Here is a 24,994-nt window from a genome sequence, read left to right on the forward strand (position 1 = left end):
GAGTTTTACAAGGTTATGTGAGGCATAGATAGAGTGGACAGAGAGTATCTGTTTCCCAGGCTTGAAATGTCTAATACCAGAGGACATGTATTGAAGGTGAGAGGGGGTAGGTTCAAAGGGGATGTGAGGGGCAAGTTTTTTTTACTCAGAGTGGTAGATGCCTGGAATGTGCTGCCTGGTATGATGGTGGAGGCAAATGCATGAGGCTTTTAAGGGAAGTTTGGATAGGCACATGGATGTAAAGAAAATGGAAGGATATTGACATTGTGTAGGAGGGTGGATTAGTGTTTGGGTGTTTTTGATTTGCTTTTTAGCTGGTTCAGCACAACATTGTGAAACCTTGCCCCCTGCACCAACTCTCCAGCCACGTATTTATCTTCTTACCCTCACTGGCGAGTGGGACAGAGATTACTGCCGGTGAAGTCCTGCTTTTTTTAGTTTCATTTCTAGCTCCCCGTGTTCTCTCTCTTCAGGACCTTATCCCCTTTCCTAGCACGCTCATTAGTACAAACGTGTATCACATCCGCTGGCTGCTCACCCTTCCCCTTAAGAATGCTGTGGACTCAATCGGAGACATCCTTAACCCTGACACCTGGGAGACAACTTACCATCTGGGTGTCTCTTTCTTGTGCACAGTATCTCCTGTTTGAATCCTTATCACCAAAGCTCTCTTCTTCTACCCCTTTTCCTTCTAGCCAGAGATCTGGTTGCTGCAGATTTCCCCCAGTAGTATTCAAAGCAATATACTGCATTTGTTATTGAGGGGAACGGCCACAGAGATGCCCTGAACTGGCTGCCTATTCCCTTTCACACTCCTGATGTTCACCCAGGTAGCTGCCTCCCAGTAACTCCCATCTATCAACCCCTCAGCGTCCCAACCGATCTGGAATTATCCAGCTTCAGCTCCAGTTCTCTAACCAATCTGCAAGGAGCTGCAGCCAGATGCACCTCTCGCAGGTGTAGTCATCAGGGCACGGGACGTCTCCCCGACTTCACACATCCTGGAAGAGAGACACCCAGTGCCCTGGCTGTCATTCCCACTGCTCTACCTGAGCAGTAAGAACGAGACTTTACCAGAACGTCACTTTAGCCTCTGGTCACTTTCTCGGCCTCTGCTCGAGCCAAGGCTTCAATGTCCCACTCCACACACCGGCCACTCACACAATGGCTGCTCCATTTGAGCTTAACCTTCTTATTGGCAGCTGCTGCCCAATTAGTCAAACACTAAATAAATGAAACCTGCTCTTTTAAAGCTCTCCTGCTAGCCTGTGAAGTGAAATTTCTCAAGAGGTGTGAGATAAACACGTATGGTTTTCTACCGTCACTAAGGAAGGGCAGAGCCTCCTCACACTTGGAAACCCTGCATCCTCCAGATATTAATGAGAAATCCCCAGCCTCACATACTAATGCTCACTCTAACTTGCTTTTCCAGTTACTCATCGTGAAACAGTCGGATATTTCAGAGAGCCAGTTCCAGCAGTTCCTGGTTGAAGACAAGAATCCCGGCGGGGGGGCTGCCTACGCTGACTTCCTTTGTCACATTCACGTCTCGATCCAGCGTTCCCTGCAGTAGCGTCTTCCTCTGTCACCTCAGCTTAAGTACGCCAACAGGCCTCGCTCATCCCTTCCTGCCTTCTGTTTATTCTCAACTAACAGGAACGTAAATAGAGGAACACACACAAATATTGAGGCTCAAGGCTAGCTCTTCTTTGACTGACTCATTTTCTGGCACTCCGAAGTCTTTCCCCTGCAAATCAGGAAGGCGAGGGAATCTTCAACACCTGTCCAGCTGAGTGTGTCCTTCATCACAAGTTCAGAGCATCACAAGGTGCTCCTGTGATTGGCACCTCAGTCTCCATCCTGAATGTCATTCCGTTCACCGTTGCACACCACTGTGACTTGCCTAGCTCCTCTCGAACCAGCGAACTGAACCGCCCAGGAGAACACAAACCTCGCTGTCGTCCAGCTGCTCATCATACTGACTTGAAAATACACCACCTGTACGTTATAACGTGGCCACTGAATAGATGCTCTTCTGCACACCGCTGTTGTAACGTGTGGCTGTTTGAGTTTCTGTTGCCTTCCTGTCAGCTTGAACCAGTCTGGCCATTCTCCTCTGACCTCTCTCATTAACAAGGTGTTTTCACCCACAGAACCCCCACTCAGTGCATGTTCTTTTGTTTTTCTGCACCATTCTTTGTAAACTCTAGAAAAGGTGTCTCCAACCTGGGGTTCATGGCATAAAACAGGTTGGGAATCCTTGCTCGAGGTGCAGCCTCACTGGAGTTTGATGAAGTAATACAACTTCATGACTCTTAAACTCAATGCCTTGGCTAATAAAGTCAAGTGTACCATATGCCTCCTTTACTACCTAATCAACTTTAAGGGAGCTTAATTTGACACCATTAACCCTGTATCATCCTTTTACTTTTGATCTCCTAAAGTGCAACCCCTCATAGTTGGTACATCCTACTTAAAAACTTTCTTCAACTAAATGTTAAGTTCCTATCTTCACTAGCCAGCTTTTGGCAGGCTCCATCTATCGCCCACGTACATCTCCAAACAACTGGAGACTATTATTTATTCACTTAGATTCAAGGCGGAACAGACTCTTCCAGGCCCTCAAGCTGCACCACCCAGCAATCCCCCGATTTAATCCTCGCCTCATCACGGAATAATTTACAATGACCAATTAACCTGGGTCTTTGGACGGTGGGAGGAAACCCACGCAGTCATGGGGAGAACGTACAAACTCCTTACAGGCAGCGGTGGGAATTGAACCCGGGTCGTCGCTACTGTGCTGCCCCTAGAGACGCGTTAGAGGCTGGATATCTTGAGCAACAAACACACAAAGTGCTGGAGAAACTCAGCAAGCCGGGGAATGAATTTATTTCCCTCCATAGACGCTGCCTGACTTGCTGAGTTCCAGCGTAATTTGTGTTTGTGTCTCTGTCTGTTCCTTGAACCAACTGTCCTCCATTATTCAGTGCACATATCCAAACTAAGGGCAATCCCTAAAGAGCTGGCCATCCTGGCTGAGGAGCATAATGACTGAGTGTGTGATTTATTGTGGTCTCCAGGAACCTGGCCAATCAGAGATCCATGAAAGAGAAAGACTACATCCATATAAAACATATCTTTACCTACAAGAGTTGCTCTAACACTTCCCCTGCTGTGGAATGTACTGTCTTGTGTGTTGGTCAGTACACTTACCCAGTTTGACTTTAGAGCCTTTTAATAGTTGCAACATTATGGGAATCCCAAAGAATATTCCACAAAGAAAAGGGCATTCGTCAATACAATGTATGTACAGTCAATATATTGTACAATATCAAATTTGCATTGTATGCAATATTTAAAAAAAATTCCTCTGATACACCCACTGGACACTTAGAAAGAGACCTTTACAGCAACATAACAATACCTCATCCCAACTTAGTTCTGTTCTATTATTTTATACAACATGGCTTTGGTACCATTGCTCTTACTGGAAGGTTTGATGTCACATGATCTGGAACAGAGGCAAGACTGGGTGGTTACCAACAGGACACCTTATGGCCATTCCAATGGTCTTGCAAGCCTCATAGGAAGAACTAGGTGTGAAGGATGCAGTTACATTAAGCAGAGAAACTGGACTCCCCCATTTTACAGTAAACAGATCAGTGACTACAATAACTTGTCCAAATCACTGCACTTCGATGCTGGAATACCGAAAACCAGTAAGCTCTCGTGAAGTGCTACCATTTGGAATTTGTGTTTACTCTGATTCTAGTCAATTGAAAACTTGGAAATTAGCAGAGGCATGATTTGTCTTGCTGTTGGGTCTGCAAACTAGTCACGGGCCTGGAATTTTGTTTTACATTAAACCCCCAACCCTCAAGGTGTTCACAAACTTCTGTGGAGGAGATCAACTCATCTTTGACCTGGTTCGTTGTCCCACCTGTGTGCTGAGCTTTTAGGAGCAACCTCTAATAGACGCTGCAAACCAAGGAGCAATCGCCAGGGGCAAGGATCCAAAGAGCACATGGGCCTGGAGTTTGCAGTGACAAGTATTTTTATTTTAAGTGAGAAAGCTTAAAAATATCCTTGTTCTGAAATCAATGAACTGATTAAATGACATGGCTAGCTGGCAAGGTGCTGGAGGAACTCAGCAAGTCAGGCAACAGATGCGGGGGTGGGATGGATAATCGACATTTCAGATCGAGACGGAGTCCAGGTGAAGGGTCTTAACCCGAAATGTCAACTGTCCATTTCCCTCCACAAATGCTGCCAGATCCACTGAGTCCCTCCAGCATCTTGTGTATCGCTCCAGACTTCCAGCCTCTGCTGCCTTTTGTGTCCAGCTAACTGGTAGCTAATTACTATTGGGTTGATTGTTTTTGAGGACTTTTACTGGTGGACATTATTGAAATGAAATTATTTATTGTACTTCAAAAAGGTTTTACTATTGGAAGCCCTGGTTGTAATGAAAACATAGCAATTCTTAATAATTTGTCATCAGGAGCAAAAAGAACTGTTAAGAACCCTGTGGTTGTTTTTATAGATTTGGCTAAAAGCTTTTGATCCTGTGGAGATAAAGTAGGGTCCTGGACAGAAGCCCTGGGTGTAGAAATTTTGTTATTAGTTTAAAATCTTTACGCGGTTTTGTGTAAAATATGGGGAAGGCTGCTGAGGATACTCACCTTTGTTACTATCAGAACTAGTAGCATTCATTAGGCAGTTAAAGAGAAGCACAAATTACTTGATCCTCCACACCTGCAAATTGGTGGTGTCTCCAATTAGATCAACACAGAATCAATGAAATGATCAAAACTTTAATTATTTATCTATTATTCTCACAGTCAATGCTAATCAGGAACAACTAACTGCTCCAATGTTACTCCAGTTATTTACTGCTGAACCACTGCTCTGGCCCTGAGCAATGATTCTCCCTCCTAAAGAAAAAGCGGAATGTTGCAAATTTAAAAAAGATTTTATTTCGAGTTTTGCGCTGTAAGTGGTTCTTTTAATACCATGCATATGTTCTAACCTTTATTTCACCTTGTTTTGAACAATTAAATATCATTTTTATCTCCTGGATTGCTGACTGTGGTGTCTTCAAATCTCAGATTATTTTCACACTTAGGAAGTCTGAAAGTATCTTCGAGTCTCATTTGCAGAGAACCAGTCCTGGCCAAAACTCTTTTATTAGACATTGATGGAGTTTTAAAAAAACATATCTTAGTGAGTCATAACAGCACAGAGTGTTATTAGTCCTTTTGGCAGCGCTCGGTTCCTGATGGTGCTGCTGTCTTGTATAAAGGATTGAGAGCTGCACTACATGGGCTGTGTAAGGGTCAGGGCTAAAGCATGGACCTTGCTAACCTCAATTACACTGGTTATAAATTGCTTACTGAGGAGACCTCCACAGGGATCTGTCCCAATACAACAACCCTTTATCTTACTGTGATTTAAAACCGCCTCCTTGCATGCATGGTATAGAAGTGAGTCAAATTTCCTGACTAATAATTAGAAGCTGGTGATGGCTAGAATTGTGCTGATCTGCTCTGGATTTTCCCCTCACAAAAATACATATCCAAAGGGATGCAAATGTGGACAGTCTGAAATGTGTCAGTTCATTTTTAAAACAAACCCTTTCTCAAGTGGACGCCCCCAGTCTAGCCTTGGGCAGCTGTGGACAACCGCTTGACAGCAGCCCCCCCCCCCTCCCCACAGGCACGACTGTTTCCGGGCAGTGACTCTGCAGTCCTGCGCACAAAACCATTGCTTCACGATGTACACAGGGTCAACTCAGAAGCCAAAGTCAAAAAATACCCCCAGCATCATTAACTTTAAATATCTTAAAAGAGGGCTCTATAAACTAGTGGGTATATCCAATTGCTTTGGCTTCTCGAGCAATCTGTTCCAATGTTGAGGAAGTTTTATCTTCTTCCACTGCTTCAATCCTGAAGGAGTTGCTGACATTTAAAAACTGCTAACACGACTGAAACTCTTTCACAGATAAACATATACATCCTGATGTATGCTCCATACAAATGTACAGACATGTAAACTGGTGCAACACATTGAGCAATTTACACATATCGCTTTGGCAGAACAAAAAAAATTACCAAGTTCAAAACTCAAGACAATTAGTCGTCGTATTACAAGCCACTCTCCCGCCAGAGGAGGCACAGAGGGGTTGAGAGACCCTGAGTTGCCAGCAGGGGGTGCCGTAACCCCACAACTCATGTTGTCATGAGCTGTCATGGTTGCCATGGGGAAATGGGAAGGATCCGTTCATCTGTCAAATACCAGGAAATGACTTCGTAGTGACATCCATCCCATTTTCCTGGTTATAATTCTCTTTCTGCAGCACCATTGGCCACAGGACAACTGCCGTAAGGCCATTGGCCTTCCTATGCACTGAGCCCCGATGGTGCGACTTAGGCAGAGCAATTGTTTCTTTCCAGCCAAAGAGGTTCATTCGCAAGTGGTCCAGACTCTGGACCAGACAGAGACTTGAGCCTAAGAACCCAGATGGTTCAGAAATGCTGGTGTCTGCACCGCACACGAGAATATTAGCATCTTGCTGATGACTCTCATTCCGTCGAGGCACGGGTGTCTAACCAGGGTACACGTGTGGAGTCTCCATTTTTGGCCCCAGACCAGGGGAACCATGAGTAGGCAGAATTTGTTCCTGGCCTCCCAGTGGTCAAAGGCAAGGAATTCCCAAGACCTCTGACCTCCTTCATCCCCAAATGCCAGGGGTTAAGGTCAAAGGCCTGTTGAAGAGCAATCACATAGTAACTTGCCATAGAAAGCATTGGGCCAGAGGAGACATGGAGTGACCACAACAGCCGGAATCTGGAGAGCAAACTATCTGCTGGAGGAACTCAGCTGGCTGAGCAGCATCTGCTGGAGGGAAAGGAATTGTAAACATTTGATGCAGGGCTTAGATCTGTAATGTTGGCAAATCCTTTTCCTCCTACAGGTGCTGCTCAGCTTGTTGAGTTCTTCTGGCAAGTTGCTTGCTACCCTGGCACGGAGGGCCCAAGTCGGGAAGGCGAGAAGCCCACTGGAGTGGCCGGGACGATGAGCCAGAGAAAGGGCTCAGCGAGTAGGCCCTTCCTGTTTCAATGAAAAGGACCGGCCTTTGAACAACTCAAACGGGCTTTGGATCCTTTCCCTCCTTACCCCCACCTAGCAACTGAACGTAACTCACCTCAGCTCCTCCACCAAAAACGATGGGGGCTATGTTCTCCCAGTCCAGTGGAGATCAAGCCCGCACACTCAGGAAGGACATCCCTGACACCCCCGCCTTCTATCAGTACCATCTCCGCCTTCCATGGCCAACAAAACACAGTGACCTGCCTTGGCTCGCAAAGCCAGTGGCAGCAGCCGTTCTGAGCATGGCACGATCCCACCTGCATGGTTAAGGGTGGAACGCTGGAAGAAAGGCTTCCCTTTGCCCCAAAGCAAAGGTCCATTAAACTCTGGGAAGAGGGGTTTGAATGGTCCGATTATGGACAGCACCACTAATGTCTAACATTCTAAGTCTCCAACCAATCCAACTGTTGCCCCACTCTTTGATCTTAGCTGGACTGCACCCTTTGACCTTGCCAGCTGTGGGAAGTGCCCTGAAGGACAATATTGCTCAGGTGATGATCAAGTCACCGCCTGATAAGTGTGCTATTGGACTATCAGCTCAGGGGCAACTTCTCAGGTGAGTGCCACACCGCGAAGATTCAACCTCAAGGTTGAACTTTACTCAGGACAGGATATTGCTACTCTCTAGCTGTTGAGAAGGAAGCATCATTGGTTCATAACATTCACACCACCATTTGAGATCGCAACTTCATAGGAAGGCTGCAGCTCAGACATCCCTCCACTAGGTGTCAGTAGATTCGTGACAATCCTCCGCACACCACTCCTTTACCGACACATAGGGTTCCGACCTTGCCTTGAGAACCCTGTAATGCTGGAGATATTAGTGAATTTCCAGCGTGAAAGTCCAAACAGAAATAGGCAAAGAATCTCCGGTGAATAAGCAACCATATAAGTAGATGCTGAAGGAAGCACTTCTGCACCTCTGATCCCAGTGTGTGCTCAGCACCCTGACGCCGTGTGGCTAGGCCTCGTGGGAAACATGTCTTCTTTATCCTGCCCTCAGACTACATTTTTTATTTACACAAAGCAGCACTGTTTCGACTCTCACTGCGTTACCAACTTTAAAAATGCCACTAATTTCTTTACATCCAAGTTAAACCTGAGATAACAGCGAGGAGGCAATTTGTCCCAAACTGAGCCTAATTTCGCGGGCGACGTCAGGCGACTGTGGGGGTCTGGCTGGCGCTGGGCGCGCTGTTGTTTAAGTTCACGTGAGGCGGGAGGCTGGAATTTGCGTCGGTTGTGTTACTGAAGGCGTAATCGTGCGCCTGAAATAAAGAACAGAAACTCAGTGGTAATTCAAGAGCAAAACAAGACAGATAATCTGTAAATGAGTGTAGAAATGGTAAAATGCTTTTATTTATTGTCACGTGCATCAGAGTACAACAAAAAAAAACCTGTGTGCCATCCACACAGATCATTTCGTCCCGTCAGTAAGTCATGGTTGTACTCAAAGCAATTACGGAATGCAGAATCTAGTGTTAGAGAACGTGCAGTGCAGGGCAGACAATAAGGTGGAAGGCTGTGCCGAGGTGGATCGTGAAGGCAAGAGTCCGTCTCATTGTACATCTGGGGGGAGCAGGTGAGAATGTTGGGGGAATGAAAATCGGGATGAATGTAAATGGGAGGCTGGTGGTCAGCGCAGGTTCAGTGGGCCGAAAGGCCTCATTCTCTTCTCCCCCTTCTCCTCCCTTCTCACTTTATGATACAAATCTGAAATAAACTGCTCATGAGGTCAGGCAGCACCTTGGAAAGTGAGAGAGTTGCAAAGAGAGGGAGACAGGTAGATAAATAGAGGAAGAGGGTGAGAACGAGAGACACACACACAGGGAGAGAGCGAGCAGGGGGGAGGGGGAGAGGGGGTGGAGGAGAGAGGGCAGGGGGGAGAGCAGGCGGGGAGGGGTGGGGGAGGAGAGAGCAAGCACGTGGGGAGAGGAGAGGGGGAAGGGGATGGGGTGAGGGAGAGGGGGAAGGAGAGGGGGGTGAGGGAGAGGGGGAAGGAGAGAGGGGGTGAGGGAAGGGGGAAGGGGAGAGGGGAAGGGGAGAGGGGGAAGGGGAGTGGGGGAAGGGGAGTGAGGGGAAGGGGAGAGGGAGTGAGGGGAAGGGGAAGGGGAGAGGGAGTGAGGGGAAGGGGAGAGGGGGTGGGGGAGTGAGGGGAAAGGGGAGAGGGGGTGGGGGAGTGAGGGGAAAGGGGATAGGGGGTGGGGGAGTGAGGGAGAGGGGGAGAGGGAGAGGGGGAGAGGTGGTGAGGAAGGGGGAGAGAGTAGGGGAGAGAGTGGGGGGGAGAGAGTGGGGGAGAGAAGGTGGGGGAGAGAAGGTGGGGGAGAGAAGGTGGGGGAGAGGGGGTGGGGGAGAGGGGGTGAGGGAGAGGGGGTGAGGGAGAGGAGGTGAGGGAGAGAGGAGAGAGTAGGGGAGAGGGGGTAAGGGGAGAGAGTGTTGGGGGGGAGAATGAAGTAATGTTGAGTTAAAACCTTTTTATCAATTTAAATTTTAATCTCAGTACTAATAGGGTAGAATGTAAGCGGTGATTGGTCTGGTCCGGGAACTATTCAAGACCAGAGGGACTTGGTGTAGTTGCTCAATGATTCCTAAAGGTGGCAGCACTTGCAGATAAAGTAGCACAGGACACACAAAAGACAGCAGTGCGGGAATCTGCATCAACATTAGGTGGGTGTATAGTATATGAACAAGAGAGTGATGGTGCGTCCTTATGAAACATCGGTGAGACTGCAGATTGGATATTGTGTACTGTTCTGGGTCACCATACTATGAGAAGGGGGTAATTGCAATGGTTCATTTGTTCGTTATGTGCCGTGTCGTATGACCTAGGTCATGATTGTTCTTTGCAAATTTTTCTACAGAAATGGTTTGCCATTGCAACCTTCCGAGCAGTGTCTTTACAAGACGGGTGACCCCAGCCATTACCAATACTCTTCAGAGATTGTCTGCCTGGCATCAGTGGTCACATAACCAGGACTTGTGATGTGCACCAGCTGCTCGTACGACCATCCACCACCTGCTCCCATGGCTTCACGTGACCCTGATCGGGATGAGGGGGGGCTAAGGAGGGACTATACCTTGCCCAAGGGTGACCTGCAGAGGGAAGGAGTGCCATACACTTCCTTTGGTAAAGACGTATCTCCACCCTGCCGCCCCAAATGGAGACGATTCACTGGGATGGAGTTATGAGCAGAAAGTGGATAGGCTGGGTTTATTATCTTTGGTGCAGAGGAGCTGAAGGAGGGCCTGATAAAAACATGCAAAATTATGAAAGGCTTAGAGAAGGTAGATATCAGCAAACATTTTTCCAGAGGATTGGTACCTAAGACAAGAGAGCACAGGTTGAGAGTGAAGTGGAAAGGATTATTGCGACAGAGTGCAGAATAGACTGGTCCAGCCCGTCGAGCTTTGCTGCCCAGCAGTCCCTGGATTTAACCCTAGCCTACCCATGGGATAATTTATAACGACCAATTAACCTACTCACCAGTACGTCTTTGGACTATGGGAGGAAACCCACTTGGTCACGGGGAAATTAAAGGGAACCTGACGAAGAAGAATTTCCCCAAGATGGGCATGACTCAGCACGTCATGGAAACCAGCCTCTGCTCCATGGATTCTGTCTACACTTCTCTCTGCCTCAGTAAAGTAGGCAACGGTATCAAAAACTTACCCATCCTGGACATTCTCATGTCTCCTATCAGGCAGAAGATACAAAAGCCTAAAAGCACATACCGCCAGGCCCAAGGACAGCTTTTACCCCGTTAAGTCAACTGAATGGGATCTCCAATGAGATAAACTGGACTCTTGACCTCATTGTACCTTATTGTCCACCTGCACTGCTCTTCTGTCTCTAACTGTTGCACTGCTCTTTTGCATTCTGTTACTGTTTTCTTGGTGAACTGTTTCATGAAATGATTGGTATGCATCATTTTTCACTGAGCCTTGGTATGCGTGACAACAGTAGAACTCAACTTCCACAACAGAATCAACAAGATCATAAGGCACAGGAGCAGAATTAGGCCATTCAGCCCATCAAGTCTGCTCTGCCATTCCATCATGGCTGACTTATTATCTCTCTTCACCCCCTTCTCCCTGTAACCTTTGATGCTCTTACTAATCAAGAGCCTATTGAGCTCTGCTTTAAATATACCCAATGACTTAGCCTCCACAGTTATCTGTGGCAATAATTTCCACAGATACACCACTTCCCAGCCAAAGAAATTCCTCCCCATCTGTTCTACGGGAACGTTCTCCTATTCTGAAGCTGTACTCCCTGGTCCTAGACTCTCCCCATGGCAAATATTCTCTCCACATCAGATTCTATTGAGGTCCTTCAATGTTCAATAGCTTTCAATAAGATTCGCCCTTCTTCTTCTAAACTCCAGTGAGTGCATGCCCAGAGCCATCAAACGCTCCTCATACATTAACCTTTTCATTCCTGGGATAATTCTCATGAACCTCCTCTCCAATGCTAGCACGATCTTTTTTTAGATAAGGGGCCCAAAGCTGCTCACAATACTTCAAGTGCGGTCCGACCAACAGTAACACCTCAAAGACTCACCACTTTGCAACTGGGCGTGAATGAGAGTTAAAGCTCTACCAGGATGCTGCCTAGTTTAGAGGCTGGATAAACTTGGCTTGTTTTCTCGAGAGTGCCCGGAGGCTGAGGGGAGATCTGCTGGAGGTTTCAGATTATGAGAGGCAAAGATATAGTGGACAGAGAGTATCTGTTTCCCAGGATTGAAATGTCTAATACCAGAGGGCATGCATTGAAGGGGAGAGGGGATAGGCTCAAGGGGGATGTGAGGGGTGTCTTTTTACTCAGAGAGTGGTGGATACCTGGAATGCACTCCCTTGTATGGAGGTACGGCAAATACATTGGAGGCTTTTAAGAGACGTTTAGATAGGTACGTGGGCGTAAGGAAGATGGAAGGATATGGACATGGTGTAGGTAGGAGGGATTAGTGTTTGGGTGTTTTTGATTTGCTTTTTAGCTGGTTCAGCACAACACTGTGGGCCGAATGGCCTGTTCCTGTGCTGTACTCTTCTACGTAGACAATAAGACAAAGAATTAGGTTATTTGGCCCATCGACTCTGCTCTGCTGTTCAATCATGGCTGATTTTTTTTCAAACCCCATTTTCCTGCCTTCTCCCTGAAATTCTTAATCTCAAACATCACCTCACACATTGGGTTCTCAGAACGAATGAGTGAAGGGAAACCACAGGCTATTATGTAAGTCAAAACACTGAGATAATATGATAATGTCCTGTTGGAAAGGGGAACTTCTACACTCTGATGTAATTCAATCTTTACTTTAGAATTGGTTCTGTTTAATTTTACTTAAAAACATGGATATGGTGATACATATGCACTTTGAACTTTGAAGCCTTATGATGTATTTCCTGTTCTACAGTGAATACCAAAACAGTTTCAGAGTTCAATGTAGAACTGGAAACTACACCACAGGCAAAATTCAAAGTGCATATATCATTTGAGATTCATTTTCTTGTGGGCATTCACAGTAGGTACAAAGAACCACAACAGAATCAATGAAAAATTACACACAAAGATGGACAGATCACCACTGTGCAGAAGACAAACGGTGCCAATACAAAAATAACAATAATAAGTAAATAAATAGTACTGAGAGCACGAGGTGTAGAGTCCTTGAAAATGAGTCCACATGTTGTGGAATCCCTTTCTGGAGTCGAGGTGCATTAATGCCGCAGTTCACCCCTGGGTGCCTTCAGGCCAGGAATGTCAGTACTCAGAGGGACTCTGGGTGTATTAGGGTGGTGGGGGGGGGGCGGGAGGATGAGTGTGTGCTCGTGGTTCTCCCTGTATAGCATCATAGAGAAATGCAGCAGAGAAATGGCTTCTTTCAGCCCACCAAGTCAACCATGACCATCAAACGTCCATTAACACAAAGCCTAACAGTGGCTTTACAGTGCCGGTGAGTGAGGTTCAACATTCTCCCCGCGTTCCCATCAACGCATTGAGTCTACCCCACACCTGCACATGGGACCATTTAACAATATTGACAATAAACTGGACTGGTCAAAGAACACTGAGGCTGTCTACAAGAAGGGTCAGAGCCGTCCCTATTTCCTGAGGAGACTGAGGTCCTTTAACATCTGCCGGACGATGCTGAGGATGTTCTACAAGTCTGTGGTGGCCAGTGCTATCATGTTTGCTGTTGTGTGCTGGGGCAGCAGGCTGAGGGTAGCAGACACCAACAGAATCAACAAACTCATTCGTAAGGCCAGTGATGTTGTGGGGATGGAACTGGACTCTCTCACGGTGGTGTCTGAAAAGAGGATGCTGTCCAAGTTGCATGCCATCTTGGTCAATGTCTCCCATCCACTACATAATGTACTGGGTGGGCACAGGAGTACATTCAGCCAGAGACTGAAGATGCAGCACAGAGCGTCACAGGAAGTCATTCCTGCCTGTGGCCATCAAACTTTACAACTCCTCCCTTGGAGGGGCAGACACCCTGAGCCAATAGGCTGGTCCTGGACTTATTTCATAATTTACTGGCATAATTTACATATTACTTTTTAACTATTTATGGTTCTATTACTATTTATTATTTATGGTGCAACTGTAACAAAGACCAATGTCCCCCGGGATCAATAAAGTATGACTATGACAAACCCATAACCCACACGTCTTTGAGATGTGTGATGAAACCTAAGTCGTCACTGTGAGACCGTGCGGACTCCGCAGGGGCATCTCCTGAGGTCAGGATTGAACTGGGGTCCCTCGCACTAACAGACAGTGACTCTACCAGCTGTGCAACCTCGTGGGGAGATGTGAGAAGCTATCTGCTCTGTATTGGTAAAGCTGGTTTATTATTGTCACACGTACCAAGGTACAGTGAGAAATTTTGTACAGGTCAATTCATCAGTAAAAGACACAAAATACTGGAGGAACTTGGGTCAGTCAGCATCTATGGAGAGGATAAACAGTCGATTTTTCAGGCTGAGATCTTTCATCAGGACTGGAAAAGAAGGGGGCAGATGCAGGAATAAGAAGTGGGGGTGAGAAAGGAGCACAAGTTGGCAGGTGATAGGTGAAGACAGCTGAGGGGGAAGGTGGTGGGTGGGTGGGGGAAGAGGATGAACGGAGAAGTTGAAGGGCAATAGGCAGAAGGAGGAATCTTACAGGTGCGGAGAGTGGACCATGGCAGAAAAGGAAGGAGGACACCAGAGAGAGGAGATAGGCAAGTGAGAAGGGAAGGGGTAAGAGCACAGCCAGAATGGAGAATGGAAGGGTGAGAAGGAGGGAGAAATTATTGGAAGTTAGAAAAATCAATGTTCATGCTACAAAGATGGAACATATGGTGTTGCTCCTCCAACCTGAGTAAGGCCTCATTGATATTCATGCCATCAGGTTGATGGAGGGGTTCCAACACCAATACAAAGACACAGACCCTAACTGGCACATTTCAAAGGGTTTAGATGAGCCTCAATTTACTTCACTCTGAAGCACAGCAAGCAGATTCTTACATGTCGTCGGAAAATCCGATCGAGCAGACCCCGTTTTGGCGGCTCTGGAAGGACGTTCCAATCCAGGTCTGGAGATCTGGTCCTGTTTGGTCCAAAGACATTCAACTCCTTGAAGCATTCCGTCTCGATCATCTGCAGAAAGCGCGGGGGCGGGGGGGGGGGGTGAAATCAGAAACGTTATTTGGCTGCACCTAGTCTCAACCTCTGCCCCAATTCTGGGCCTTGTAAGAGGAAATGGCCAATAAACCTCTGCCACATCCTGGAAGAGAGGGTTGAACGAGCGCTGACCTGAACACAGACCAGCTGTGCCCAAGGGCATAAATCTGAGTCCCAAACTCTTGGCAGAAAAAGTGATCCAAAACATTCTACAGCCAAGTCCCTGAGAAATAGAATTGATTTAACTATTTTAAGCACACAATCTTTATCTCGGTAATCTTGTGACTGATAAGTTAATATTACTGAGATAAAACCCTGCAACAAAGCAGTCTCATATGACCGCATTCACTTATTTTGAGGCGATAGCTGTACACCCCTCTCCCGCACAACAGGATTTAGCAGATTAGCGTGGACAACAGATTCACAATAATCCTTGCTCTTGAATAATTGTGAAATGACCACTTTAAAATTTCATTAAACATTAGCATGGTGCACCATCTATATACAGTACTGGATTCATTTCAGAATCGGTCTATTATGACTGGCACGTGTCGTGAAATTTGTTAGCTATCTGTGTCAAATCAAATTCGCGAGAACTGCGCTGAGCTGCCGGCTCGTGTCGCCACGCTGCTGGCTCCAGTGTAGTGTGTTTGGTAACTCAATAACCCTAGCCATACGTCTTTGGAAAGTTGGAGGAAATCGGAGGACCCGGAGGACCTGGAGGAAACCCACGCAGTCACAGGGCGAACGTACAAGCTGCTTACGGTCAGCAGGTGGAATATGAACCCCGATCTTACAGCTGGCAGCATAATGCAGCGCGCTGACTGCTACACTACCATGCTACCCCTACCGTGCCAATGAACTCTGCACAGTTCTCATTTTCCTGCGTTCTGAAGTTCCAAGTTATTTGACTTTGCCACCATATACTACCCTGAAATTCATTTTCTTGCAGGCATTCACAGTGGAACAAAGAAATATAATTGAATCAATGAAAAACTACACACAAATATCATGCATAAAATGTTGGGCAACATCTACGGAGGGGAGTAAATCAGTCAAAGCATCGGTCTGAGACCATTCACATTTACTGGTATCCCCTTCTAGATCTCACTGAAAAGAATCCTCTTGTATAAAGGAGGAATGGCAACACATTCTACAAGGAGAGTTGAGTGGTGGATGATAGGGGCAGTTGGAGCAGAGGACCTCAGGCTTAGGAGGTGGACCTTGGACAGCCTGCAGGTCGCAACAGGTTAACCGTATGATTATGGTCAGGTGCCTGTGAACTCTGCACCACCAGCTCTCTCTCTGTCCAGCGCTCAGAGCGGATGTGACCTCTTGCAGCAGGGCGTGACCTGGAGGCGGTGGCAGGAAAGCAATGGAGCCGGGATGAGGAGGGAGCTGGGGGGAAAACGACGCAGAGCCCGCCGTTCATTACAGCGGCACAGCGGGTGGAGCTGCTGCCTCACTGTTCTGGTGACCCGGGTGCGATCCTGCGCTCAGGCGTTGGAGGCGTTGGGCACGTGGAGTGTACACCTTCATCCCTATGACCAAGTGAGTTTCTGTCAGGTGCCCCAGTTCCTTCCCCCACCCCGAGGACGTAGGTCAATTAGCTGCTGCAGACTGTCCTTCATGTTGGGAAGACAGATGGCTTGACAGTGTTGGGGTTAGTGCAGTGCCAATGATTGGGGTTCAATTCCTGACGCTGCCTATAAGGAGTCTGCACGTTCTCCCTGTGACCATGTGGGTTTCCTTTGGCTGCTCTGGGCTCCTCCTACAATGGCGAAAGGGCAGTAAATTGTGGGCATGCTATGTCGCTGGTAGAGGCATAGCGACACTCCTGGGCTGTCCCCAAGACATCCCTGGACTTTGTTGGTCTTCGACACAAATGGTGCACTTCACTGTATGTTTCGATGCGCGTGTGGCAAATAAAATTAATCTTTGATCTTTTTAAGAACTGGGATTACTTTCATCTGGATGCCCCCCCCCCTGACACCTTTGAGGCCCCTTTACTTCCCCACATCACAGCAGAATTGCGACAGAATGCAAGAGATGGTTTGCACCTGACCTCGTTTTGCCAAGGGATCGGAACGCTGCCTGTGGCGAATTTCACGTAGAAGTCGTTGTCGGTTTGGTCTAGGTACACCCCCTTCACCGTGGAAAACTGTTCAATGTCCAGCACGTCCTTGCAGTAAACAGCGCGGGGCTGCCAGTGAGAGACAAAGGGGCGACACACCGTTAAAGGAACAACTCTGGCGGTGGAGGGACAGCCGCACTCGTGAACGAATGGAGGCAACAATCAAACTGCATCACATCATCATAATACATTCCCATCCACAGAACCCATCAATTTAATCCAGGCTTCCAGCTGATAAATACAGCAAGGGACAAGATGTTTCTTATAGTGGGGGAGTCTGAGACCGAAGGGCACAGCCTCAGAATAGAGTGACATCCTTTTAGAACAGAGATGAGAAGGAATTTCTTTACCTATAGAGTGGTGAATCTGTGGAATTCATTGCCACATGCAGCTGTGGAGGCAAGTCATTGGGTATATTTAAAACAGAGGTGATGGGTTCTTGATTCGTAAGGGTGTCAAAGATTATGGGGAGAAGGCAAAAGAATGGAGTCGAGAGGGACAATAAATCAGTCATGATGGAATGGCAGAGCAGAGTTGATAGGCTGAATGGTTAGACTGCCATTAGTGCTGGGTTTTGTAATTGCTTCAGACCCAATGCATCAAACTGCATTTGCCCTGTGTCTGCCCATTCTAGCAGATGAAGTCTGATACTAATTGCTTATCATATTACCAAATTTTGTTTCATTTACCTGGATCAAAACATTTCTCTCTGTCTGTAAGCTCTGGTGATGTGTATATCACACATAAAGCAATGACCCTATTACTGAGCCATCAGGGACTCCAATGCACTTCTCTCCAGAAATCTGCCGATTCCCACACAAACCCTGTCCCTTTATTCCTACACGCTTCCCTTTGTTTGGAAAATAACATGTACATCACCTACTGCCAATGAACATTCCTGTAATTCTGCATTTACTGAGCACCTTCCACTTCCTCAGGAAGTCACCAGATGCTCTGCAGCTGTTTACCAGCGGTGGCCACCACTGTTCTAATGGAAGAGAATGTGGTACCAAACCCCTTTCTGCCTCCGCCTCTGCCCCGCACACTTACATCTGGTACAAAGGAGGGCTCCAACATGCCGGCCTCTAGCCGTTTGAAGTTTATGCTTTTGAAGAACGAGTGCTCCTTCACCTCGCTGGCTCCCTCAGCTTTGCAACCGAGTCGTTGCTTCGGATCTTTGGTTAGCAACTGTGAAGAGGAAGGACGCGATCAACATTGACATGACTTTCGGACGGGATTCCCTTGGTCAGGAAAAAAAGCTCAGAGTCTCCTGAGATGCTCAGTGTTTGAGGCCCATCCTCCTACCTAGACTGAAAGCATGTCCTTCAAACATTCATGTCAGGTAATGTAGTGGTTAGCACAATCACTTTACAGTGCCAGTGAACAGTGATTGGGGTTCAAATCCCACCTCTGCCTGTAAGGAGTTTGCAATGTTCTCCCCGTGACCGTGTGGGTTTCCTCCTAGACTCCAAAGATATGTGGGCTAGGTTCAGTAAATTGTGAGCAGGCTATGTTGGTGTCAGGAGCACAGCAACTCTGCGGCCTGCATTAGTCACTGATGCAAAGAACACATTTCACAGTACGTTACAATGTACAAATAAGGTGAACATCCCACTCAAAGGGCGTTTTCAGATAGGTGGAATAAGAAAGCCATTAAAGAGCAGATAAAGGTCTTTTTGTCTGTGTGATGTGGTGCTTACGTTGAAAAGTCTGGGGTGGCACAGTAGCCTAGTGGTTAGCACGATGCTTTACAGTACCAGAGATGTGGGTTCAATTCCCGTCGCTGCCTGTAAGGACTTTGTGTGTTCTCCCTGTGACCACGTAGTGTAGAGTTGTAGGTTAATTGTCCCCTGATTAGGCTAGTGTTAAATTAGGGTTTGCTGGGCAGCACAGCTCGAAGGGCCAGAAGGACTTATTCCGCACTGTGTCTTCAAATATATAAATAAATAATACTCTATAACTTAGCATATTGGGACACTCCCAACAAGGCAGATGTACAAATAAAAGGAACAAAATGCACAAGTATTCAATCCTGGAACAAACCAAGCGAAAAAGAAAATTACCTACAATAGATTTACACGTTTCTCTCTTGGATCTCTGAAGGATTCACACCCTGAAGCTTTGGGAGATGGACAGTACACCGTTAGTAACACAGGAGACTCTGCGGGTGCTGGAAACGTTCAGCAATATGCACAAAATGCTCAACAGGTCAGCCAGTATCTGTGGAGTTGAGATTTCGGGCTGAGACCCTTCGTCAGGACTGAGATGATGACGTACAGGGGAACCCTGACTAAAGGTCCATAGCTTTCTGAAAGTGGCTTCACCCATTGGTATTGGGTGATAGATGTTTATTAGATTTAAAGGATAAAGCTTCACTAGTTGAGGAACCGAGTTCAAGGGCCAGCAAGTTATAATGCAGCTTTATAAAACTCTGGTTAGGCTGCATTTGGAGTATTGCACATTAATCGGTAGATACTTTATTGATCCCAAAGGAAATTTCAGTGTCACAGTAACATTACAAGTGCTCAGATACAGAAACATAAGAAGAGAAGTAAGTAAGAATAAAAAACAATAGGAGGGATGTGGAAGCTTTGGAGAGGGTTCAGAAGAGATTTACCAAGATGGCACCTGGATTAGAGGGAGTGTTGTAACAAGAGGTGGGACAAACTTATGTAGATTTCCCCGGAGCGGTGGAGGCTGAAGGGAGACACAATCGAATTTTATAAGGTTATGACAGTGGACAGCTGGATCTTTTTCCCCCAGGGTCACAATGTCTAAAACCAGAGGGCATGCTAGAGGAGGTACGTTCAAGGGAGATGTACTGGACAAGTTTTTCTTTACACAGAGACCTGGGAATTTTGATTGTGGACACAAATATGATAGGGGATTTAAGAGTGGACCTGGACCAGTCCATCACGGGTCAAGTCTTCCCGACCATTGAGCAAGTCTCCATAAACACTGTCGCAAGAAAGCAGCATCCATCTTCACGGATGTCCACCACCCAGGACATGCTCTCTTCTCTCGCTGCTGCCATCAGATCAAAGGTACAAGACCCTCAGGACCCTCACCATCAGATTCAGGAACAGTTACTACCCCTCAACCATCAGGCTCTTGAACCAGAGCGGATAGCTTCACTTGCCCCATCACTGAACTGTTCCCATAGCCTATGGACTCACTTTCAAGGACTCTTCATCTCATGTTCTCGATATTTATTTATTATCATTTCTTCTTTCTGTATTTGCCCAGTTTGTTGTCTCCTTTACTGAGGTTGAATACCCCAGTTGGACGGTCTTTCATTGAGTTTGTTATGGTTATTATTCTATAGATTTATTGAACATGCCCACAAAATGAATTTTGGTGTTGCATATGGTGACATATACGGCATGTACTTTGATAATAAAATTTACTTTAAACTTGGAACTTTAAGAGGTTTCTCGATAGCCACATAAATGGAGAGACATGGACATTGTGTAGGCAGAAGTTATTCGTTTAGTGAGACATTTAGTTACTAGTTTAATTAGTTCAGCACAACATTATGGGCCGAAGGGCCTGTTCCTGTGCTGTACTCTTCTGTGTTCCGCTAGTTTTTCTCCCTTCACAGATCCTGTCTGACCTGCTGAGTTTCTCCGAGCATCTTCTGTTTCAGTTCAGATTTCCCGCATCTGTCGGTTTATCATCATTTTTCACTTAAATCGTCCTCTCCATCCTTTTACACAGACTTGATTTCTCAGAATGGATTCAACTTCTGACGTTAGTCAAGGAATGTGTCTGTAGTCTTCTCAAGAAGAATAACCAAACATTTCAATTTGTGGCATTTCGTGGCTCTCACTTGACACTTTAATCCTAGCGTTCACAGCACAGGCTTTGCAAGATGCAAGGCTGTGTTTAGTCTGAAACAAACAGCTGGACCCCTTTAGCCTGCTTTCTGGTGGAGATTTGCAAATATTTGCCCGAACGATAATCAGTTTGAGCTGATCAAAGACCATTTCCTGCTCTTTCGTTGACATAAATAAAGGTTAATTTGTCACTGTAACCCTAACATAAAACTTTGAGTCTGCATTTCCTCTTCAACACAATATTTACGTCTCTATTAAACCTCTGTATTATGATCAGTTGTGAATTGGTGGACAAGACACTTCTGTGTCACTCGAATCCATGTTCACCATGACACACTCCAGAAGTCAGAATACAGGATTCTTAGCAATATTGGGGAACAGAGCAACCTTGAGCCCCACACCCATAGAGGTCCCAGAAATGCAGTGGAAGATGATCGGGTGGTTAAGGCGGCTCATGGTGTGTTGGTCTGCACTGGTTGGGGGATTGAGATTCAGAGCCCTGAGGTAATGCTGAGGTCCAATAAAACTCTGGTTAGACCACACTTGGAGCTCTGGTCACCTCATTACAGAAAGGACATGGGAGCTTCAGAAAGATTACAGAGATTTACCAGGGTGCAGCCCAGATTAGAGAGTCTGCCTCATGAGAAAAGATCAAGTAAACTAGGGCTTTCCCCTTTGGAGTGAAAGAAGGTGAAAGGTGACTTGGTAGAGGTGTACAAGATGATAGAGTGGAGAGCCAGAGACTGTTTTGCAGTGTAGAAATGGCGAATATGAGAAGGCATAATTTTAAGGTGATTGGAGAATGATTTGGGGGGGGGGGGGTGTCAGAGTTACTTTTTTTTAAATTACACAGAGAGTGGTGGTTAGGTGCAATGTGCTGCCAGGTGTAGTGGTGGAGGCCGATACATTAGGGACATTTAAGAGACCCTCATGGATGATAGAAAAACAGAGGGCTATTCAGATTGATCAAGTAGGTTAAAAGGTCAGAACGTCATCGTGGGTCAAAGGGTCTGTACTGTGTTGTAGTGTTTTACGTTCACTCAACCAGAGCACTAAAACTTCGGCTGGGACTCCAGCGTAACGCTGAAGGGGTGCAGCATCACCAGCAGTGCTGCCTTACTGATGAGAAGTTAAAGAAGCTCTTCGCTCCTCAGGGGGGCAATTACAAACATATCTCCCAGCCAGTGCTCATGATTCTTTCAACGCAGACCTCAGTGTTAATGGATTGGGCACTTACAGTAAGCAGGCTGCCACATTTGTGCGATTATAACACCTTTTCTCTGTCCACCACCAGGTAGATGGATTTCCTGTTGGCCGTCCATTTTATTACCACTTCCCATGACCACTCTGACCTGACTGTCCACGGCCGCCTCTACTCAGATTGGAGGAGCATCGCCTCATATTCCGCCTGGCTAGCCTCTACCCTGATGACCTGATCTAAGTTAACGTGCAAAATGCTGGAGCCTCTCAGCAGGCCAGGCAGCATCGGTGGAAAAGAGCCCTGATGAAAACTCTAAGCCCAAAACGTTCATAGATGCTGCCTGGTCTGCTGAGTTCCTCCGGCACTTTTTGTGTGTTGCTTCAATCTTCAGCAGATTTCCTCCTGTATGTGATTTAATTTTCTAACTTCCAGTAATTCCACCCCCCCGCCTGCCATATCCTTCCCTCTCTTTTTCCCATTTCTCATTCTAGTTACCCTCTCACACTTCCTCTTGTCCTCACTTGTCCATCAACTCCATCCACTTATCCTGTCTTCCCATGGTCCACTGTCCTCCCCTGTCAGATTCCTTCTTCTTCAGCCCTGTACCTCTTTCCACCTATCACCTCCCAGCTTCTTACTTCATCCCTCCTTCCCCACCAATCCCCCTTCTGCCTCACCTATCACCTGCAAGCTTGTACCTCTTCCCCTCTGTCGCAGCAAATGTCTTAATTTACCTGCTGATGGAAAGCCACTCTCCCGTGGGTGATGGGGACAGGACCATGTAAGAAGCTTTGCAGCCCCTTCCACTAGCTTCCGTTTAGCTGATGACATCAACAGTGCCAGTAGCGTTTAAATCTAGTACACGGTAACCATGCAGTCCCTTTTCGTCTCACGTTGCCATGGACCAGGTAGATGATAGGTGCCATGGAAACGGAAGACAGCAGGGTTGCGCCGTAGTAAAGGCCTGTGTGCACACTTTAGTTAATATTTGTCACTATGTGTATGTTTAGTGCCTGTTTTGTCCTGCCACTTTGGGCGATCGTTTTAAATAATTTTCTGTAAGCGAGTTTAGTTTGAAGGGTGCCATAGTCCTGTAACTTTGGGGGCTTGGATAAGTGCTTGTTTAACTTAGATGTTTGGTTGATTGTTTCAATGTTTGCCTTGTAAATAGCTAGCATGTTTACTCATAATCAATGTTCCCTCTGAGGTGTGCACGTGGGCACGCACAGATCTTTTTGCCACTAGCGCACAAAATGCTGTCACCCTCTACCTTGTTGGCATCGTACACAATCACATTTCCTTTTCTGGTTTCTGATATGGGCAGTGTTGATAATGTGGAGTTTGCAATGATTTGTCTGCAGATTTTAGAACTGGCTTATTTAAACTGTTTTTATTGAATAAATTATTCAGTGCGCACATGTTTTTGTTACTGGGCAAAAAAAATCCACGGCTCAAGATTTTTGTGCTCACAGGTCATTACAAATTAGAGGGAACATTGCTCGTAATCAGTCTCTTCTATCCCACTTCCTGAATCCGCAAATCTGTTTCCCCGCAACTTCTTATCCTGGCTCCTGCCTCCTTCATTTTCAGTCCTGATGAAGGGCCTCGGCTCGAAACGTCAACTGCTTATTCCCGTCCAAAGATGCTGCCTGACCTGCTGAGTTCTTCCAGCATTTTGTTTGTGTTGTTCTGACATGGAACTCTTCTGTGTTCCGCTGCACCAAGTTCAGGTCAATAATTTACCACCAATCCCATGAGCTAGTATAACTTTAATTGACAATCACTAGCGAAGGAAAATATAACTTTTTTTTTGGAAGTCCATACAAGTAAGATCCACAAACATTCCCCTTCTCCATGACCACTTTCACATCTTTGAATACCTTATCGGCGCTGTCAGACACAAACCATACTTTAGAAACCCTTGCTGACTCTTCCTAGATGCCCAGAGAACTTCAAGGTGTTCAGCTCTGCTCTAAATGTTTGTCTGACAACCAAAGTTAGGCCAACTATTTTATAATTCACTGGTATCCCTCTTTTGGACTTAGATAAATTAATGGCACGCATCATTTTGAAATGCAAATGACCAGATTGCAAGGAGGATGGGCAATGAAGAATGTATAGTCAGGGTATATACAATCATTGTCAACTTAGAAGGTAGTTGGACAGGTACATGGATAGGAAAGGTCTGAGCAGGGGTTCTGAACCTCGGGTCCACAGACTCCTTGGATAATGATAGCGGTCCACGGTATTAAAAAAGGTTGGAAACTCCTGATCTAGAGAGATGGAGGCCACATACAGGCCAGTAGATGAACCTAAATGAAGATCTTGGTCAGAATGGAGGAGAGGCTGAAGAGCCCGCCAGTCTGCTACAAAAGGTTTTAAGAGCTTGGTGGGGAAGGACCACAGTGCAGAGTTCTTCTCCTGGACAGGGAGGTGCTGGGTGGGGGGAGGAAGCACCTCAATTAATGTAGTATTTAATATAAAACCCCAAAGTGCCACACGAGAGGCAACAGTGCTGGAACAGTATGGAAAGCATTGACTACGTCAGTAAAGAATAGAAAGGCATGGAATGGTTTATTCTAGTAATTATTTTTAAAAATTGTGAATAGTTTATTTTGATTAAAAAAATTCAAAAAGCATTGAAACTGCAAATTGACTTTTAATTACGTATGATCTCACACTGATATCCTCCAGTAGGACCACAACCATGTTGATGGGTTTGGAGGTTTGCATGCCTCAATGACCCGGAGAGCTACGTTGGCTGGAGTCAGAGCTTTATGCGTTGGCTCTTGGTAGGGTCACCTATGCCAAACAGGTCAAAGGGTAGAGACCAGACTAAGAGTGGTCCACCGGTCCTCCAGGTTCGGAGGTTCAGCTCAGGGCTAACAACCTTGACTGGCAAAACAAAATCGTTACACACTGAGGGGCAGACTTGTATGGAGAGGTTAGGCAGGCCAGGTGGGAGCATAGAAGACTGAGGGGTAATCTCAAAGTGGTATATAAAAT

At 46.4% G+C, this 24,994-nt stretch overlaps 2 protein-coding genes across 3 annotated transcripts in view; one reads left to right on the plus strand and one right to left on the minus strand.

Annotated features, from left to right (window-relative positions):
- The window catches only part of LOC140201859 (protein transport protein Sec24C-like), an 80,314-nt gene extending 75,242 nt beyond the window's left edge, over positions 1 to 5,072 (plus strand). Inside the window, exon 22 of the mRNA XM_072266596.1 lies at positions 1,433 to 5,072. Within this exon, the coding sequence (XP_072122697.1) occupies positions 1,433 to 1,573 (141 nt within the window). The 3' untranslated portion in view covers positions 1,574 to 5,072. The remainder of the gene's footprint in view (positions 1 to 1,432) is intronic.
- LOC140201860 (G protein-coupled receptor kinase 5-like) overlaps positions 3,218 to 24,994 on the minus strand; it is a 212,266-nt gene continuing 190,489 nt past the window's right edge. For both annotated transcript variants that reach the window (XM_072266597.1, XM_072266598.1), the window contains 4 exons: positions 18,002 to 18,139; positions 16,883 to 17,020; positions 14,662 to 14,793; positions 3,218 to 8,417 (listed from right to left, as the gene is read on the minus strand). In XM_072266597.1, the coding sequence (XP_072122698.1) occupies positions 8,307 to 8,417; positions 14,662 to 14,793; positions 16,883 to 17,020; positions 18,002 to 18,139 (519 nt within the window). In that variant the 3' untranslated portion in view covers positions 3,218 to 8,306. The remainder of the gene's footprint in view (positions 8,418 to 14,661; positions 14,794 to 16,882; positions 17,021 to 18,001; positions 18,140 to 24,994) is intronic.

This window comes from Mobula birostris, chromosome 8, assembly GCF_030028105.1.
Source record: "Mobula birostris isolate sMobBir1 chromosome 8, sMobBir1.hap1, whole genome shotgun sequence".
Classification (NCBI taxonomy): Eukaryota; Metazoa; Chordata; class Chondrichthyes; order Myliobatiformes; family Myliobatidae; genus Mobula; species Mobula birostris.